The sequence below is a fragment of the Delphinus delphis genome, chromosome 5 (assembly GCF_949987515.2).
Source record: "Delphinus delphis chromosome 5, mDelDel1.2, whole genome shotgun sequence".
Taxonomy (NCBI): Eukaryota; Metazoa; Chordata; class Mammalia; order Artiodactyla; family Delphinidae; genus Delphinus; species Delphinus delphis.
Genome location: NC_082687.1, coordinates 100441951 through 100462988, shown reverse-complemented (window position 1 = coordinate 100462988; position 21038 = coordinate 100441951). Strand labels below are relative to the sequence as shown.

Below are 21038 nucleotides of genomic sequence, written 5' to 3'. Positions count from 1 at the left end.
GGGCTACGTACAGTATGCTTGCTCACGAGAGGAGGACAGGAAAAGTGCCAAGAACAGTATCACAGGCGGCAGGTTTGGGCAGTGAGTCAGTGAACAGAGGCTAATGCCTGCAGAAGGGATTTGTTGTAGAGTTTGGCTGACATTCTGCCATCAGTTAGGGCAGTTACCAGTGTTAATATCTCTGCTTGACAGGGTATAAGTGAAGGAAACCCAGGCTTCAGAATCAGACAGCCCTTAGTCACGTTCCTGCTCTGAGATGCTTGAGGCCTATAACTCTGTCCAAGCCAATTCCAACCAAAATGGGTTAGTGATTCCTCACCCATTAAATTAAATTAAATGAGGTATGCTCATTGACTTTTAGTAAATGTCAAAAACATACCAAAAAACAGCAAATCAAAAAATACTGTGTCCTTTCCCTGTCGTGCAACTTACGTGAGTCTTCACTGAAGAATCAGTACAACTTTAGGACAGTTATAAAGAAAAGGAAAACACACTAGCTATACCTTCCTTGCCTCCGTGTTCACTGTTCCTGTACTAAAAGTCTTCAATGAGGAAAGATCAGTATAATAAGCGATTCAATTATGAATTCATTTTTAAAGCAGGGAAAGCTGATTAATTTGTTAATGGATGAGTGTACTCACTGGTTAATGAATTTTATAATTTGGTTAAATTCTGTACCTGTTCAATGAGGTTTTATTTTATGCATATTCACTTAGCACAGGTATTCATTTTGTAAATGACATTTTATGAATATTTATTTAGCAGTTTCACTTTTCAGCATAGCAATGTATTTAGTATCCCTGTATGAATTTTGCCATTCTATGGAAGCAGTAAGAACGGGAGTTGTGATGCCTGCTCTGTGCCTCTACCCTCAAATTGAGGGGTCTGCTTTTCAGAACATGGCCTGTTTCGTAAAAACAGAAACAAAAACAAAACACAGTGCAAGCTGACTATTATAGGAATGAAAGAAGCAACATCAGCAGCTAAGCACAAAGGTGGGATTCTTAAGAGAGCAGACCCAATACACTGTGGGTTCAAAGATTTATATAACTCAGTTTTGCATACATTTTGATATAAATTATTGAGTAGCAATGCTGCTGGGGAATTTTATTAAACACTTAACATGAATTAGCTCATGTAATCTTTACACTACCACTAATGATGGTATGATACCCATTTTACAGATGAGATAAGTAAGTTGCAGATGAAATAAATTTCCAAAGTCACTAAAAGTGGTGAGGCTTAGCATGACCCCATGAACTCTGAGCCAGTGGGTCAGTCATTCTTTGTACAAGAATGGGGACAGGCTTGAAGCAGAGTAGATGGATTGTGACACAGTAGCAGGGGCCACCTGGAGGGAGAGGAGAAAACAATAATGATGAGAGTTTACATTTATTGAGGGATTATTATGTATCAGGCACTTGACATGTAATATCCTGGTTAGTCCTCAAAGTAAACCACTGAAATGGGTGTTATATTCTCATTTTATAGAAGAGGAAACTGAGGCACAGAGAAGTTAAGTAACTTGCCTAAGTTCAAAGAGCTTACAAGTGATGGAGCCAGGATTCCAGGGTCACTTTCACTCTGCTAGACTCCCACTGGAGTCTGGGGCTGAGGCTGCAGACACGTTTCCTGTCCTGAGCAGACATAGCTCAGACACAGGGACAAGTCTTGTTCTTAAAGGATGTCCTGGGGTCCATTCAGGAGCTGGAGTGTCATAGACTCAAAGGTAGGGCTTACAGATTCTTCTCAGGAGCTGAAAATAAATATTTTATTTGCCTTTTAGTTTATTTATCACTGGAAGACACATGTGGGAAGAATGTCTAAAATGGCATACTATAGTATAGAAGAGTATTGAAAAGCAATTAACACAATCGTATGGTTCATGAAAGCCACCAGTTTTCATAAGAGCACAGAGCCCTTGCACCCCAGCCATAAGTCCATCTCACTGTGATGCAGTCACCTACTCAAGGGCTAAAAATTCCCATACACTTAGCATTATGAAGGAATCATGGCACATCACGTGCATAAACCTATGCTTGTCAACATCAGAGCTTGTCATGCAGAGAGATACATTAAGAAGTAAGCTAGAGAACAGAAAACATTTTTAAGGTTTTTAGAAATCATGACATATTCAACAAAATCCCTTTTAAGAAGATAATTCAGTAAGATGTATTGTTCTTCAGAGAATAGTATAATTCTTCCAGAACTTATAGGGACAGGAACGAGTACCTGCTGTCTGTATTTCACAGTGCAGGTAATACCTGAGGGACCATCCAGTGGGACTTTCCAGGTGTTCTAGTCTATTCCAAAGGAACCCCTTAAAGACCAGATAAGCAAAGAAATGAACACATCCAAAGGAGTACTGTGTGGGACCTAAAATTTGATTTCTCAACAAAACCTATATTTGATGGAGATAATTAATAATTATTTTAATTTAAAATAAACAACCAAAGGAACAAAAACCTATAACAGTCTATTAATTATATAAAACACGAGTGGAACTTCCAAGTTCTAACAGGCTATCCTAGACTTTCTTGGAAATTAAAACAGTGGAAATTCTTTGTTAGAAGTTCTTGAAAACCCTGAAGAGCTTTGAACACTTAACAATATGGAAAGAGAAGAAATGGGTACCAAATTAATGAAAATATCATGGACAATACCAACAATTTATTTAGGTTCTTCTGCTTGTCAGCAAGGAGGCACTTCATTCATAATTTCATTTAATCCTCCCAAGAAGAAATCCCAAGAAAGGGAACATTATTATCCTTCTCTAGTGGCAGGAAACAAACACAGAGAAGTTAAGGAAGCTGTCTAAGGTAACACAGCTCATTATCAGTACAGCCAAATTCTCACCTATGTTACTCTAAAGGTCATTCCAGCCCCCAGGATAGCACACTGCTTCTCATTTTCAATTTTCAAAATGGCCTAAAAATTGTTTGTTTGTTTTTTAACTTTTTAAGGTGGATTCAAGTAATGAATGATTAGAAATAGTTGAAAGTACAGTACTTTGTTGAAGATCAGATCATAATGAGAGAAAATTACCTCCAGGACTCACTTTTTTCCCTTAGAAAAAGCAACTTCTGCCATAAGCTGGGACTGTAACTCAAGTGCTTGTATGAACTTGATTATCAAGTTCATAAGATATTCTGGGAATGAGATAAACAAGTTGGGAAATCAAAATGAATTCTCTTGAATCCCAGGAATATAAGGGAAAATGTCAAATCTAGACAGAGCTTCTGAGTAGGGTGTCCTGAGTATATTCATTGGCAATTTCATGAGGGGAGGAGTATTGCAAATGATAATATCTTATGCACTTGTGGGCAATAGATTCAAGAGCAATCAATTTAAATAAATCAAAAAGTGGGTCCAAGTAGGGGAGAACCATATTATTTATAAATGGCTTTGTGGATCAGCTAGTGTCCTAGACCCTTAAATGTTCACTGAATCCTCCAAGGAACCCATGAGTTGGGAATGGAGATTCTCATTTTTTTTTTTCATATAATTAAACAAAGCCTCAGGGCAGTCAGTGTGTCTGAGGTTTCACAGCTGGGAAATGTTAGAACTGGTTACATTCACATCTGTCTAAGTTGCCTCAGGAGAATGAGAGTGAAGAGGCATCTGAACACTGCTCCATCATGAGGAATGAAAGAAAGTACCAGAGGTGCTTTCCTGAAGAGCAGAAGTCTTGGATCAGATACAAGAGATGTCTGACTTCAAGTCAGGCGAAATAGATAAAGAAAGCAGGGATGCTTTGGTTAAATGAGGATAGAAGGGGTTCCAAAAAGGTGTTCCTAGGCAAGTTAAGCTAGTCAGTAACACAAGAGGCAGAGTAGTAAACAGATAGTTGAGTCCAACTGCCTGGGTTTGAGCCCCAGCCTAGGTCTGTGAACTTAGGCAAACACCTGAAACTCCCAATGGCGCATGCATTAGTTTGGGTCCACAGAGAACCAGATGTCAAGATGGGATTGTAGGAGTAAGACATTTATTGGAGGAGTGGATTAGTATCAGCACAGGCTGCCATAACAAAATACCATAGACTGGGTGACTTAAACAACAGAAATTTATTTTCTCACAGTTCTGGAGGCTGGGAAGTCTAAGATCAAGGTGCTGGGCAACTGGGTTTCTAGTGAGAGCTTGCTTCCTGGCTTTCAGATGGCCACCTTCTGGATGTGTCCTCACATGAGAGAGAGAGCGAGAGAGAGAGAGAGAGAGATTAGGAACAGGGGAAGGGGATATAACACAGTCCATAGCATGGAGGGAGCAGAAAGTAGGCAGAGCCTTCCCCCTATGTGGATCTGATATCTGTGAAAGAAGAAAAGGGAGGAAGGTTTGAGTAGGAAGGATCTTTTACTGCAGCCCACTTTCAAGAAAGGTTAGGCCAGGCTAATAAGTATTTTTTTGTTCTTCTTTTAGCTTTATTGAGTTAAAATTGACATATAAAACTGTAAGATGTCTAAAGTATACAATGTGATGATTTGACATTCATAGACATTGTGACAGTGCCCCCATTAAGTTAATTCGTACATTCACCACCTCACATATATACCTTTTTAAAATTTCTTTTTATTTTATATTGGAGTATAATTGATTTACAATGGTGTGTTAGTTTCAGGTGTACAGCAAAGTGATTCAGTTATACCTATACATATATCTATTCTTTTTCAGATTCTTTTCCCATTTAAGTTATTAGAAACTATTGAGCAGAGTTCCCTGTGCTATATACTAGGTCCTTGTTGATTATCTATTTTATATATCGATATAATAGTGTGTATATGTTAATACCTAACCCCTAATTTATCCCTCCCCCCACCAACTTTTCCCCTTTGGTAACCGTAAGTTTGTTTTCTAAGTCTGTGAGCCTGTTTCTGTTTTATAAATACGTTCATTTGTGTCCTTTTTTTTTTTAGATTCTACATATAAGTGGTATCATACGATATTTGTCTTTCTCGGTCTGACTTACTTCACTTAGTATGATAATCTCCATGACCATCCGTGTTGCTGCAAATGGCATTATTTCATTCTTTCTTATTGCTGAATAGTATTCCATTGTATATATATGCCACATCTTCTTTATCCATTCATCTGTTGATGGACATTTAGGTTGCTTCCTTGTCCTGGCTATTGTAAATAGTGCAGCTATGAACATTGGGGTGCATGTATCTTTTTGAATTATGATTTTCTCCAGATAATCTCCAGATGATTTTCTCCCAGTTGTGGGATTGCTGGATCATATGGTAGCTCTAATAGGTGTTCTTCAGATAGTCACTCTCTGGAGAAGTCTTGCATCTCACTATGCAGTAGAGTGTCCTGTCATTGGGCTGGGAGTAGCCCAAGGGAAGTGTGCTTTTGGCACACATGGTAATGAAAGCAAAGGGGCAGCAGCTGGGACTATCAGCAAATTGTGCTCTTACAGAAGAAATCTTAGTGGTACATTTCCTTGGCTGCTTCTGGGCACAGATTGGAAGATACTAACCATAGTGCATAGTTCAAACAACACTTGGCAGGATGAAATGAGTTAATATAAAGTACATGGCTCAATGCCTAGTGCATGGTGGCCATTTAATATTCATCAGCTCTTATTAAAATGAGCTTCTCATCCACCCTGGTCTTTGGGTGACAAATGTAAAGAGGGCCAATTACATATTCATCCCAGGTTGTGTTTGTTGATCATCAACACCCACACTTCAATTAAATATATCATTGGTTTTATTGCTTTGTAAAAATCTTCCAAAGATAATCAGTGTGAATGCTGAAAATTGTTATTGCACTGTAAAAGGAATAAAGAGCTCAATTTTCCTGACTTGAGGCTGGTGATCATAATACACAATTGCAGCTGCATTGGTTATTTATATGTTTCTAGTTCAGTGGAGGTACCTTAGAATTACAAAATCTCAGAATTAAATGGAAAATTTTAAGCCATCTGGTCCAAACACCATGCTCTGCTTGGATTTCCCAAAGAAATGATCCTTCAGCCTCTCTTCACCAACAGCAATGATGAAAAACATACTCTTTTATATGGTTGGATATTCCTTTTTTGACATGCTTTTCTCCATAAGGATGGTCTCTAGGGACCGTATTCTCATTTCCAGTTAGATTGAGCCAATAGGTTTAGCCAACATCCAGCAGGATATTGGTGGGTGAGAGGAGAGGAGTCAGGCTACTTCTCTCCTTGGGTCCTGTCCTAAGGGTGATGTAGGACAAGCGAGTCCCTGATTGAAGTCACCACTCCTCTCGAGCTAGTGGGTGCTGATAGCCATCTCATCGTGCTCTTTTACTAGCCGTGGTTATCACATTATCCTTCGTGGTTCTCCCATACCTTTGTAGTCAGCTCCATTTATAAACCCCTTTCAAACAACCCCAGTTTGAATTTGCCATCTGTTTCTCATTGGTACCCTGACTACCACAGACTGTTCCTAACTAATAGAAAGGTCTCCCTTATCAAGGTGATGGGACCCCTTGTTCCATTCCTTGGAGTCAGGCAGAAAGGGTCCCATGTATCTTTCCAAATAAAAGTTCTTCAAGTCCACAAGGCAGATCTTAATAGAAACCTAAAAATCTGGACATGTTCAGTCTGAGGCTTTTGTGATAAAGATTTCGAAAGCATTTCAGGAAAAATCAAATTTGAAGCTAAGTACTTTCCTTAAATATCCTGCTGAGCTTAACAATCCTTTGTACACCTTCCATTCAAAAAATGTCTAAGACTTTTAATAGTCTACTTATATTTCCAGTCTTCACATCTTAGGAAAACACTTTCCCTTTGCTCATTCTTTTGTGATGCTAGATGCTTCCTCTGTGTTGAATAAAGTATTATAGCCTTTAATTTGCCCTCAGTTGACTATGCAAAAGCTTCCCCTGAAGACAAATTCTACATCTTTAATGTTATTATATGTTTTCATTTTAAGAGACCAGTAAAAATCGGGGGTGGGGAGAAAATGGAAAAAAAAAAAAAAGAAGAAAGACAGAAATCTACAACCTCACTATTCAAACCACCCAGTTAATAGTTTCCTGAATAATTTATAGTCCTCTGAATGTATAGTAACCATATATTTATTTTTAGCCTGCATTTTCTATTTAACTTGACAAGCATTTTCCCATATTTTCATGTAGCTTTCTGAAAAGCTGCTTGAAGACAACATAATACACCATTGCATGTCTAGGTCACAAGTTACTTGACCATATCCCATCATTTGATAGGTAAGTTGTTCTTATTTGACTTTTTAGAAGCTTTAAGTATTATAATATTTGTTACAATAAATATTTTTGTAAGTAAGACTTTCCGTTGTTGTTGCCCTTGATTTTAGTTTTCTTCCTCAGGTTTCATTCTCAGGATTAACCCTAAGTACCAAAATGTTTAACCAAACATCCATCTCTCCCTGGAATGTGTAAGAATTTCTGTACAACCACATCTTGGCCAGCAAGATGTTGCTATCAATGCAAACTCTGCTAGTGTTTCATTTCCAACATTTCTGGAATTGTTGTGGTCTTAGCTAATACTGAATCAATTACACAAATGATTACTGACCCAGAGGCTTGAAAAATTAATGGTTAGAGAGTGTTTTCTTCAAATCAGGATTTATTCAGACCTTATGCCAGGTGGGCTGATGTTTGTAAAATATTCAAGCAAGATCTCTCATTTTATATATTTTGTAATAAATACATTTTAGATTGATATATAGCACATGTGTGTCTTAATAGATACACTCAGTCGCTTTCAATATAACTTTTACAATATCTGTATTACAATATCACTTCAATGCAATCTTTGTTCATAAGTCTTTGCTTCAGGTATTGCTATTTTCTTAACAGAGATTTATTGCAGCAGAATTAGTGAGCAGAGGACTCTACTCATTATTAAGGACCTTGATATATATTGTTCAGTTGCTTTCTGGAATGTTTTCACCATTTGAACTTGAGATTATATGAGCATGTCCTAATCTATCCATAGATCTTTATCAGTGTTAAATATTACACACATGTAAATTATATATGCACATATATATTTAAATATTTAATAATTTGGTGGGTGAAATTGTCATTTACTTTTTTTTTTTTTATTATACAGCATTTTTATTTTTAAAAAAACTTTACCTTCATAGAATACATTTTCACATTAGAGATTCCCACGGTGGGAAAACAACAACTTATTACTTACAATTTTATGTTTGTGAACAGATTATTTTAGGACGAGTAAAATAAACACATTTGAGGATTAAGTCTCCATTTAGAACCTGTAACAATTTGAAACGTCTATAAAGGGACCTCCTCCCTACATGAAACTTCTCTATATTCAGAAACTATCCAGGTTCTTCTTCCTAGGATCTAGAAATCAGTAATGTGAAATATAAGCATTTCTAATTTTCAAATCTCCCTAGGACACGTAACCATCAGTAACTGGTATCGACTGAAAAGAGGGGGGGGGATGTTTACAAAAACGAAACACTGCCTAATTTTCTGCAAAGTCTTTACTTATGAATTAACAGTCATTCCCTTTCTCCATCATCCTAAGACAAATATAGAAGTTTGATCAAATATTGAGAGTAATAAAGCTGAATTCCCTTTAAGAGTCTGATAAATTAACAGGCAAAGGATCATATATAATGTTTATACTGTGAGTCTTCTGAGAAGCTGTGAGACACCCCATTAACTCTCCAGAATACAAAACTCAGTCTCACAACTTCTTGGATACAATTTCTCTCAAATCTTCCTTCAAAGATTAAACTCTAAACATAACTGGCTGATTAGGAGAAGAGGTTTACCAGCGGACTAATCTGTTATTTCCTTCTTATTGTGAGTTGAAATGGCATAACATAGCAGAGGCAAGCAGGTGTACAATCAATTCTCAAGGTGTTAAGTCTAAAGGGTCAGAGCTTCCACAGCATAGCCACAACTTTGCAGATGCCCACATCATGATAGTTGAAATAACAAAGCCCAGCAAAGGTGAACGCCGAGAGCACCAAAAAGCCTGCCTTGGCAGCTTTCTGCAACGCAGCCCCTCGAACATAGTCAGTAACAACTTGTCCAATGCCCCAGTGACTATGAAGAGTGAGGGTTGCAGCCAGAGAGTAGTCCACCGCAGAGCAAGGATTCAAATAAGCAGCTGGAATTAGGCCCAGGAGCAAAACGCTGACAACCCTCTCACCAGTCCAGTGGAGAGACGCAGCCTTGGAACCAGAATGGTGGCTGGGTGACAGGTGAATGTGCTGTATTCCACACCATCCTGGGGTTGATCGGTCCTGGAGAAATGCTGAGACATGAGCCGGTCTGACCACTGGGGTTCGGAGGAAGAGAGCTCGCCCACCTCCGGCACCGCAGAGGACACTCAGCCTCCAGAGAGTCGCCATGTCGCTCGGGAAGGCTCTACTTTTATTACAATTAATTTAAAAATTATCCCTGGAGTGTTGGAGCAATTATCTATATCTTTGTTTAGTAAGTATTTTACCTCTAGGGAGTATACATTTTTCCCTCCTGCTCCTGGAATTATAGGTGGACCTTGATAGAAAGTCTCCTTACTCTACATATACATTTCTTAAATTTGGCTACACAGCCCCTCAGTTTCTCACTTTTCAAAATGAAGAGAACAAATAGCATAGGAGCCCCAGAAGGAGAATGTCCAGCTGGCTGGTGGTTATCAATGCATGGTTTGCTAATATTCTAATTCCTCCCTCTCTGGTGCTGTTTGTGGTTTTGGCTAATGCTTGTTCACTTACACAAATGGTTACTGACCCAGAGGTTCAGGGTATCAAGTTTTGAAGTGTAGCCCATTGTGGGCTTGGGATGCCCATGGTTTCAAAAGCAGGTCCTTCTCTCAAAGTGGAGAAAGAAAATATTAAATGAAGGCAGGTAGAAGAACATCAGTATCTATGAACTATCTATTAACTATTCAGATATTCTTTCACCAAACCTTTTTTTAGCACTTCTGCTATGAGGTCATTGCTGTGTGAGGTGCAATGGAGACAAGGTGACACAGGAATATTGATGGACTTTGTACCTGGTCAGGGACTTGGGCCCAGAACTGACCATGACACTGAATGGTCAGGCCTGCCCCACAGACGATATTCTTAGAAAGTGCTTTGAGGATGCCATGGAGGTGCTAAGTCCTTCCACCAGTGAGGACCAGGGAAAGTTAAATCCAAGAGGTGACATATTAGCAGGGCTCTGAAAGCCATGGAGGCCACTGCTGGGTAGCAAAGGGAGGAACATGTTTTGAACAAGGCATAGAGGCATGAAAAATTGTGGCGTGTTTGGGAATCTAGGCTAGGGTGTCTGGTACTCTTGTGTCTTAAAATGTGGCCAAGAAAGTAGACAGGTAGAGAAAGAAGACAAGAAGGTAAAGGTGGACCAATCTTGCAAAAGGCTTTAAATGCCACATTTAAAAAGCAAAAAGCAAGCTTACCTGCCATCAATGGGCAGCCATCAAGGTTTGTGAGTGGGAAATAATTAATACCCCTCCAAAGATCACAGTCAACATAGATAACTTGAACTCCATGCAAATGCCAGCCAGCTACAGAAATGGAGCTCCCAACACCATCCACTTGCTTTCTGCATAGAGGTTCCCATCCCTTTATTTACTGACTTTTATCTAAACCTCAAAAACACATTCGTGTTTATTAATGACTGTCTATAGTATATCACAATTGTGACATTTGAAAACCTGAAGTCATTTGAATTATGACATTGCCAAGGAAACAACAAATTCCTTTACATTTGAAAGCTTCCCAATTCTATCTGCCCCCATGGTGTTGGAACAAGAGCTTAAGGGTTTTCAAACCCCAAGCATGTTTCATAGGAAGAGGAACCAAGCATGAAGTATTTCAAACATTAGCTGCTGTTGTCTTTTTTTTTACACTATGAATATGTCAAGGTCTTCAACAGGAAAGATCCATTGTCTCTAGTGTAGTGATAGTAAAATACATAATGTGATATGATTATGCACACTTTAAAATGATGCATGTGCAGGACAGGGATGAGAGCAGAGCAAAAGGGAAGACAGACTTAGTGCTGTATGATGGGGACAGTTGGCTGCAGGGTGAGACAGTCCTGGCTCAAACCCCAGTTTCAGTGTCCTCTCCTCTAAGGAATCATTGTCAAGGTTCAAGGGGACAGAATATACCAAAGACATTAATGCTGAATCCAAGCAAGATCTCATTTACATGCAATCTAAAACCATGGTGTCATGAACACTACTGACTTGATTACAGGGTCTCATTTCCTCTCATCAGCATCTTCCAATTCTTTATTGGATCCCCAAAAGGAGTATATCATACACTCACAGTTATCAACTAGTTACCACAGCCTGGTGGGTTGTTTGTCTGGTTAAGCTTAGGTTGTATCATATAATGTAAGGTTTCTACAATAACGACACCCCTGAATCTCAAGGGCTTGACACCCACTGTCTGTATGGCTGGGGAGGAAAGGGCTGGGATGTGGACACTGGCCTCCCCCCCCATTCAGAGTCACGTTTTCACTGGATCCTAAGAAAACCTTGCTCCACCCAGAATTCCAAATAATCTCCCATAAAATCAACTCCTTCATCTACCCTCTTCCATGTCTCCTCTCCTGCACGCAAGTCTCAGAAAACAAACTTTCAAACACCACCTCCATCTCTCCAATGATAAGGTATGGTTTGCAGAACATTCTAAATCCATTTCCTCTCACTAGTCCCTTGCCAGGCTCCAACTCTAGACCAAGACAGCCTAACTTAGCCACTCACACCTCACCAGTGACTGACCAAGATAACATGTGAAATAGAAAATGGATTTGCATTTCTAAACCCATGCTGAAATCCTGTCTCTAAATCCTATTAGGATGGAGGGGTGACTTTTCAAGAAATAAGATTTGTAAACAGATGCTCTCAGGACAGAGGCAACAAAGTTGTCCTCCAGTTTCCTCCTCTAAGAGCATAACAAAATGGTTATGGCTTTTAAGTGATTATTTTTCTGGCTTCTACCCAGGACAATTTCAAAAATTTAAGGTACTAATTTCAGCCAGAGCAGCCTGTTACTTAAAATCTTGGCACAAAGAAGAAGAAGAAAAGACAGAAAAAGGAAAAAGAAAGAAAGGGAAATGAAGGAAGGAAGGGAGGGTGAGAAGACAACCCTTTCTTCTTTTTCTTACCTAGGAGAAATTATAGCATTCTAGAACTTATCAGGAACATAAAGATCATCTAGTTCTATGACCTTTTGCAAAGAAGGAAATCTGAGGCTCAGAGAGATGAAGATATGTATCTAAAACCACAGAACCAGTGAATGGATGAACTGAAATTTTGTACAGCAATTTCCACAGTCCCCTGTTGCCTAGATAAACAACAGCTTAGGTAAGAGGTGATTTTCTGGCCCAAATTTGAATTGCAGAATCCAGCCTCCCATTTGTATAATGGTACTTTATTTTTATGCTCGGAGAACAGCGCTTGTTTGAGCTCCTGGCCACCCGCCAGAGGAGCTGGGCTCTGGACAAGCATCATGGGACTGCAGTGAATGGGAGGGAGGCGCCCAGCTGGGAGGAGAATCTTGGCTCTCTACTGAGGAGTGTGTAGGAATCCTGCACAAGAAACTATTGAGAAATCCCTTTAGGATGGTAAACAACATCAAGTGCAGAATTGTAGGCCAGGGTGAAATACCGATGTGAGCAAATAGTCAATTAAAAGCCCTACTTTGTTACTCTCTTTGTTCTTCCTTCTCTTCTTCCACCTCCTCCATCTCTTCCCTACCTTCCTCCTCCTCCTTCTTCTTCTTCTTTTTCTCTTTCTTTCATAAACACTGAGGTGACTTATACTTTCATGTATCTAAACCTTAGCTCTTTAGACATCTACTTTACCTAGAATGTATGGTGGTAGAGTGTAGAGAAACTGTGTGTGTAACTGAGGTCTTTGCCAATCCTTCACTCTTCTTCTAGTCACTAATCAGTAAGCTTGTGCTGCTCTGAACAGATACAGTATATAGAGCATGGAACTGGGGGTCAAATAGACTCTGTTCCAGTCTAGCTGTGTGTCATTGAGGAAGTGATTGGATGTCTCTGATTCCCACTTTCCACAGCTGACCATAGGGACAAACACAGACCACAGGAAATCATGAGGGTGAAGTATGAGATGCATTCCATCCCTTCATTCTCTACCTGTGAGAGATCTTCAAAATTTGTCCCCCTTTTCTCCCTGGGGTAAATTTCTATGTGACAGATTTGAAAGATCATTTGTTCATTCATTCACTAAGTGTTAACAGTAGGGCTCAGGCACTGTTCTGGCTCTGAGGGTTCAGGAATAAACAAAAGATGCAAAGTCCCTACTCTCATGGCGCTGAGATTCTAGCAGGGGAGGGCGGTAAACCAACACCAAAAGAAAGCTTCATGATGGAAGAAACTTTACTTTTTATCTACTGTGGCATTCCCTGTCCTGTGAACAGTGCCTGGCCCACTAGATGCTCAGTTAATATCCATGGAATAACTGAACAAATTACATTTGGCACAAGAAAACTGAAATAAGAGAGATGAGTAAAATATATATATTTAACCTACAAATAAATGTATATCATCTCCAGTAATGATCAGTTCTATGACAGACCTCTAGAGCCCTGTGGTAAGCTGAATAATGACCCCCAACGTTGTCCACACCCTAATCCTCCAGAGTCTGTGACTATGTCACCTTCCACAGCAAAGTGACTTTGTGGATGTGATTAAGTTAAAAATCTTGAGATGAGGAGATTATCCTGGGTTATCTGGGTGGACCCATTATCTGGGTGGACCCAATGTCATCACAAGGACCCTTGTAAGAAGGAAGCAGAGATCACCTGAATAAAAGGTGAGGTGATATGGGCCTGCTCGTCAGGGAATGAGGTCAGTCTCTACAAGCTAGAAAAGAAAATTAAATGGATTTTCCCCTCAAACCTTCAGAAGGAATGGGTCCTTGACCACAGTTTGATTCTAGCTCACTGAGACTGATTTTGGACTTCTGAGTTCCAGAACTTTGAGATAATAAATACACATTGTCTTAAACAATTAATTAAGTTTACACTAATTTGTTATAGCTTCCATAGGAAGCAAATATAAGCACCTTGATGGGTCTTCTGGCTTGACCTAAATCCACATGTAGGTGAACAACCCGTTCCTATACAAGGCAGACACTCTGATTACATACATCATCTGCTTTTGCTTGCTAAGGAGCTTTTTTTTTTTTTATCATTTATTTCCAACTGTTTGGTCAGTTAGGCTCAACTCATGATGGGAAATTTTTGTCAAACAGAGCTGACAGAGTCATGGGCTAATTTTCACTCTGGAAAGACCTGACTGATGATGCTGAGACCCCAAGTTTGTGATGTTGAACATTTCACAGGTAGATTGGGAACAATACAATTTAGAGAGGCAGTAATGTACTTCTCAGGATGGGAACAATACATTTTAGAGGCAGTAATGTACTTCTCAGGATGGGAGGAATTGAAAACTGTGTACAGTAGCTTAAATTAGAACTATAAATAGTTTATTTTGTCTGAAGATAAGTCATAAGTTAGGTACATGAAAAGTGGGGGTAATTAGGTCTGCTTTACATTAAGTATCATGTTTATTTTCCATCTATAAACTGATAAATAATGCAGTAATTGGAAACTAGAATTGTCATGCAATTGTTGGTGACGCGTGAAGTTAACATTTTATGAAGGTCCTTCTGCATAAACTGCAGATGAATTAGGAACATAGCTGACTTGCTTGCAATTAAGTAAAAAGTTAATATAGAACCTAAGGTTGGATTTGTGTCCTTTTCTATATGTATCTATATCTATATCTATCTATATCTGTATATATATATATATATATATATATATGGTAAGAAATATAACAAAACATAAATTTTAACCATCTTAAGTATACAATTCAGGAGCTTTAATTAAATTCAAAATGTACATCAGCCACCACTGTCTATTTCCAAAACTTCGTCATTACCCCATTGGAAATTTTATGTTTATTAAATAACAATTCTTCATTTCCCCCTCTCTCTTCAGCCCCTGATCACCTCTAATTTACTTTCTGTCTCTCTGAATTTGGCCATTCTAGTTATTTCATATAATTGGAATCATACAATATTTGTTCTTCTGTGTCTGGTTTATTTCAGTCAGCATAAAGCTTTCAAGGTTCATCCATGTTGTAGCATTCATCAGGATTCATTTGTTTCCATGGCTGAATAAATTTTCATTGTATGGATAGACCACATTCATTTATCCAGTAATCTGTTTATGGACACTTGAGTTGTTTCTACCATTTGGTGATTGTGAATGAGAGTAAGACTGGACTTTAATAAATAGATGGTCATGGCTAAAATATCCCTTGAAATTTAAAACCCTTTCCAGTTTCCTTTCCAAATTTGCCATACCCCCTGGGTCAGGGGGGAGGGGGGGAACTAAGCAGGACACTGTACATTGGGAGATGGGAGAAACTGGATTTTAAAGGAATGATTTTGGTACAGATGAGAGAAATGACAGTTAATTGAAAAACAGTCATTTTATGTCCTTGGCAAATAGTTAGGAGCCTTCTTTATCAAAACAGGTAAATTTACAAACTATTTAGTGGACTATATTTTCTTTCTAAATTACCTTTAATCTGCATCTGTCATGTATAGAAAAGAAAGGAACAAAGAGGCCATTCAAACTTATCTTCTTCATTATTTGAATATTTCAGGAAAACAAATAGACTTTTATTATTCAGATAATCATCTCAAAAGCTGTGTTTGCTTGTCAATGGCCTGGATTTATGTGAATGTTTATGTTTAGAGGCACAACAAGATCTCACTGATTTTGGATGTGTTGCCCTTGATGTTCATAATGAGCAGTGATACCCTAAGGGCTGTTCTATTCCAAAAGCCAGTTCTTTATCGCAGACCTTTTGGAGGGGTCCACAAAGAGGGTATTAAAAGAACAATGGGGCTTCCCTGGTGGTGCAGTGGTTGAGAGTCCACCTGCCGGTGCAGGGGACACGGGTTCGTGCCCCGGTCCGGGAAGATCCCACATGCCGCGGAGCGGCTGTACCCATGAGCCATGGCCGCTGAGCCTGCACGTCCGGAGCCTGTGCTCCGCAACGGGAGAGGCCACAACAGTGAGAGGCCTGTGTACCACATAAAAAATAAATAAATAAAAAATAATAAAATAAAATAAATTAAAAAAAAACATTCGTTAAAAGAACAATGAATGTGTTGAATGCCTACTATGCACCTGGCTGTGCTCTTGGCCTTTAAGACAAGTAAATAAAAGACTGTGCTCTTGGCCTTTTACTTAAGAATTCCCTAAATAAAATCTTATTCCCATTTAACATATGAGCAAACTGAGCCTCTAAAATAGCTAATCAAATTTGTCTAGCATTATTCACAACTAAAGTCAAGATTTAAAACCTAGTTTTCTTACTGGGAAGCAGGTAAACAGACAGAGTGGAAAAAATTGTAAATCACAGCTGAGGTGGAGTCCTTAATTGTGTGGAAAATGTAAATTGTTACTAAAAATAGAACTTCCAAATTAAAGAAAGTAGAAATGGACTCTGCCATGCATTCTTTTCTGAATGTTATACACAGTTTCTAATATGCAGTGTTAAATGTCTCAGCAACTTTCTTTCTTTTTTTTTTTCCAGCAACTTTCTTTTGTGTTTGACAGATTTTCTAAGATGTTCTGTAGGTTTGCCTACATTAGAGGACAAAATTTTCCCTGCTGACCAGAGTCCACAATTTGTTCTAAGTATATCTTTTTCTCATGTGGTTTCATTGGGCTATAATAAAAATACAGTATAAGCAACATGGAACAAATGATTCATGCAAAATCACTTAACACCATCACATGTGATCAAAAGATTGGACTGAAAATAGGCAAATGCTTTAGGTCAAAATTGCTGAAATTACATAGTAGGCCCAAGGACTTATAATAATGATAGCTTACATTTGTATAATGGACTCTAAGGTTCATGAAAGCTCATACCTATATTAATCTCCCTTTTAAATATGACCAAAAATCCATTAAGTAGGTGTTCTGTCCATTTTATTGTCAAGGAACAAACAAGCATGAGAGCCAGTCCCCCCAGTGAACTACACCTCCTGTTATTCAGCTCCTTATGTAGTACTTTCCTACAGAATCTGGGCTGGCCCCATTGGAACAACACAATGTAGCAGTAGTTTCATTATGTAACACTTGCAACTTTTACTTTGTTCTTCTAGAACAATCACTCTCATGGGAAAGTCAGGTACCATATAAAACATTCCACCAATGACCTTAAGTCTATCATGCTATAAGGAAGCCCAAGTTGGCCACCTGGTGTGTGTGTGGGTGGGGGGAGGATGCCCAGCCAGCACCCAGGCATTTTAGTCATTCCAGCTGAGGCATCAAACATGTAATGAAAGAAGCCATCTTGGACCTCCAACACAGTCCAGCCTTCAGGCAACTTCAGTCCTAGCCACCATCTGACTACAACTGGGTGAGCACCCAAAGAAGAACTGGCCACCCACAGAACTGTGAGTGATAATAAATTGTTGCATTAGGCCACTGAGTTTTAGAGTAGTTTCCTACACAGCCACAGGTAACTGTAATACCATGTCTATGTAGCTTTTATTGTTTTTCCCATTGCACTAAAAGCACTGCTAAATGAAAACTTTAATCAGCCACTCTCACCTAGATATCAGCTTCCTGCAAAACACTGTGAGGCACTGGTTTCATAGGAAGTGCAGGCCTTCACCTGGGGAGCAAACTGTCTGGTGGGGAGTTAAACAAGTGATTAGACATCAAACATACAGTGTGGAAGGTATTAGGAAGTAGCTCTGAGTTCTCATATAGATTCAGCATGAATAGTGACTTGACTCCTCCAAACCTCACCTCCTTCTTCCATAAAACAAGAAGATTAGCTTAAATGACTTCTAAGATCCATTTCAACTCTATCAATGGATAGGTATCAGCTGATGTTTACTCTCAGGTTGCTGAGTTATCAAAAAGATGTAATTTATTTTTTAATACACACACACACATTCATGTGTTGGAAAAATCTGAAACTATACAAATCAAAATGTTGACAGTGATTATTTCTGAATAATCTTACTTGAAGAAGCTGATTTTCGTATAATGGACATGTATTCCTTGGGTAGCAAAAAGTCATGCATTTTGTTTGTTTTCAAGAGAGAGTATAGAAAAGTGAGTATAAACTGAGAAGATGGCTAAAAAGTAGATTTAAGTCTTTGTATTAGTTTCCTATTACATAAAAAATTACTACAAACTCAGCAGCTTAAACCAACATACTTCTACTATCTCAGTTTCCATAAAACAGGAGTCCAAGCAGGCCCTCACTGGGCAACAGTCAAGGTCTCAGCCAGAAGTGTTTTCATCTGGAACTTGGGGCCCTCTTCCAAGCTCACAGCTTGCTGGAACACTTTGCAACTGTAGGACTACAGCTTTTGTTTCCTTGCTGGTTGCTGGCTAAGGGACACTTTCAGTATTGCTGGCCACTGCAATCCCTTGCTAGCCCTCTCACATAGCAGGTAACTTCTTCAAAACTAGTAGGAGAATCTCTCTCCCTCCCCAGTCTGCTAAGTTGGAGTCTTAGATAACCTAATAGGTCACATCCCATTATCCTTATTAATTATCCTTATCCATTATCCCATTAATATAACCTTATCAAGAGGGTAAACATCCCATCTTATTTACAAGTCCTGCTCACATTGAAGAGGAGAAGATTACATGGAGTGTGTACACCAGGGGCTAGAAATCTTGGGAAGACATTCTTGAATTCTGCCTACTATGTCTTTTTGCTGATTTTTATCTTAAGTTCCTAATCTCTATTCTTTTCTTCTTTGTGCTCTAGCTCTTTTCATGGGCAGATATGTTGGAGAAAGGGTTCTCTTTTGCACTGAAAGGTAGGGTAGCCAGGAGGTTAAGTATGCTAGCCATGAAGACAGACAGCCCAGGGAACAGATCTGACACTGCTATTTACTAGCTATGTGACTTTGGGAAAATTACTTAATATCTCTGTGCTTTGGATTCCCCATCCATAGAATGAAGTTAATAGTGATATCTGTCTCAGAGGTTGACCTAAAGATAAAGTGAGATAATACACACCCAGCTTTCATTAATACTCAGTAATTATCCCATTAGCCTCTATAAGGGATGACACCAGTCATAAGATCTGAATTACTTTTCAATATTAGATTAATTTTTATAGAATTATGATCTCCTATATTTATACATTGGTCACTAACCATGCAATACTCACAGAACCTCTGTGAAGAAGGCATGATTTATCCTGTTTCGCAGAAAGTTACCAGAATTTCAGAGAAGCTAGGGAAATTGCCCAAGGTCACATAGCTATGAAAAATCTCTAAGTTCAGGACTTCAGAACCCAAGGCCAGTGTTTCATCCAGTGTGCCAATACGGAAAAGTGGAACGAGACTTGTTCTCCATGACGCCCTGTGGTAAACTCATTTCTATTGGAGGAAGCTACGGGAATAGAGATTTAGTTACAGGAAGTGTGAATTTTAGTAGCCAATTTGGAGATGTAATGGGTTGCCTTAGAGAATACTGGATTCTCCACTAGTGCTATATTCAGGAAGTGTGGTTGTATAGTACTGCGTAGTGGAGAGAGCTTGGGCATTAGAATGATTCATTTAGTTAATAAATATTTGCAACTCCTATGTCAAGCATTGTTCTATTTGCTGGGGATATGATGGTAAGGAAAAAACAATGAGCTTGGATTGATTATTTCCCTAGGGTTTTCTAAGGATTAAATAAAGCAGTATATTGTGAAGTGCTAGCAGTGCCTGGCCCACAGAAGGTGTTCCCAGGAGGTCAGATCATGAAGCTGGGATATAGTAGAGGGGATTTTCACATCAGATTGACAACTGGGCTAGAATTACAATTCAATCCACAAACAAGTACTTTCTGTCTACCATGTGCCAGGCACTGTGCTAGGTGCCAAGTTGTTGCAACCAAGAGCAGAAAACATTCATGCACAAGCTCGAAATGAAATACTTATCAAACAATAGAGATACGATATCCTGTAACATAAGATAGCGTGATGCCCTTATATTTGTGAGAACCAGAAATCTTTCATGAAGTTAAAGTTTGATGTTGATGCATGAACACTATGTTGATAGTCTGATAAGCCAAAGAAGAGACAACTATTATACTTGGTAACAATCGTGTCTATTATTGTATTTAGCTCTTTTATGTGTCAGAGGATAAGACAGACTCATTCCTTATTGTCTGTTATTTAACTGGAAAAATTATAATAACCCTGTGGGCTGGTCATATTACTCATATGAAATATAGAGAGAATAAGACATGTATGCAAGTTTACTATCTTAGATTGTATGCCCTAGAGGCAAACATGAGATGGGGATTCCTGTATTCTTGGGTAAGTCATTTACTAAGAATGGGATTACAGAAGAAATGGGTAACAAGGGGCACAGGATAAAGTAGAAGAAACTAAGCAAAAGTGTGGTTTCAGAAGTCTAGCCTCAGCCTGATCCCAGGAGGAGTTCTGGAGCATAAGTTGTACCATAGAGGTTGCCCTGCCCAGAGACCAGGAATCTGGGCTGCTTCCCTAAGACACCACTCCACATCCCACATCAATCAAGTGTTACTCACAGGCAACCCCAAGGAGAGTAGAAAAGAAGGGTGGGCATAACTTCCCAGGTACCTCCAGGGAAGGCAGCAGCTGACAACTGAGAGAAATGCTCCAGAACACAGTACAGGGTGAGCTTTTAGTAGCCAACTCTTCTGATGGTGGGGAATGGGGACACTTCCCTGGTAAATGGGCTCTGGATGGTGCACCAACAGCAAAGGTTACAGTCCCGAAGCTGGGAAATGGATGGAGCAACCAAGGCAGTGCATGTCTGCTGACTGTTTCAAAACCAGTTTTGGTCTACTTCCCAAAGTTCTAAATGCTCTTAACCACTAAGCCACATACCCACAGATTTTACAGCTTTTACTTATCTCATTGAATTCTCCCCCAAACAGAGTTAAGCGCATTTACATTGAGAAAGAAATCGAGCTTCTGAGAATTTGAACCTAAAAACTGGTAGAGGTGGGATTCACATC

General features: G+C 39.1%; 2 protein-coding genes across 2 annotated transcripts in view; both read right to left on the bottom strand.

Annotated features, from left to right (window-relative positions):
- HS3ST1 (heparan sulfate-glucosamine 3-sulfotransferase 1) overlaps positions 1-21038 on the bottom strand; it is a 64174-nt gene that overhangs the window by 8834 nt on the left and 34302 nt on the right. The window lies entirely within an intron of this gene.
- LOC132425521 (succinate dehydrogenase [ubiquinone] cytochrome b small subunit, mitochondrial-like) lies at positions 8626-9355 on the bottom strand. The gene has a single exon (XM_060011792.1). The coding sequence runs from the start codon at positions 9342-9344 to the stop codon at positions 8865-8867; it is 480 nt and encodes a 159-aa protein (XP_059867775.1). The 5' UTR covers positions 9345-9355; the 3' UTR covers positions 8626-8864.

Excerpts from the sequence above, each read along its gene's own strand:
- LOC132425521 (XM_060011792.1), bottom strand. The coding sequence starts at position 9,344 with ATGGCGACTCTCTGGAGGCTGAGTGTCCTCTGCGGTGCCGGAGGTGGG.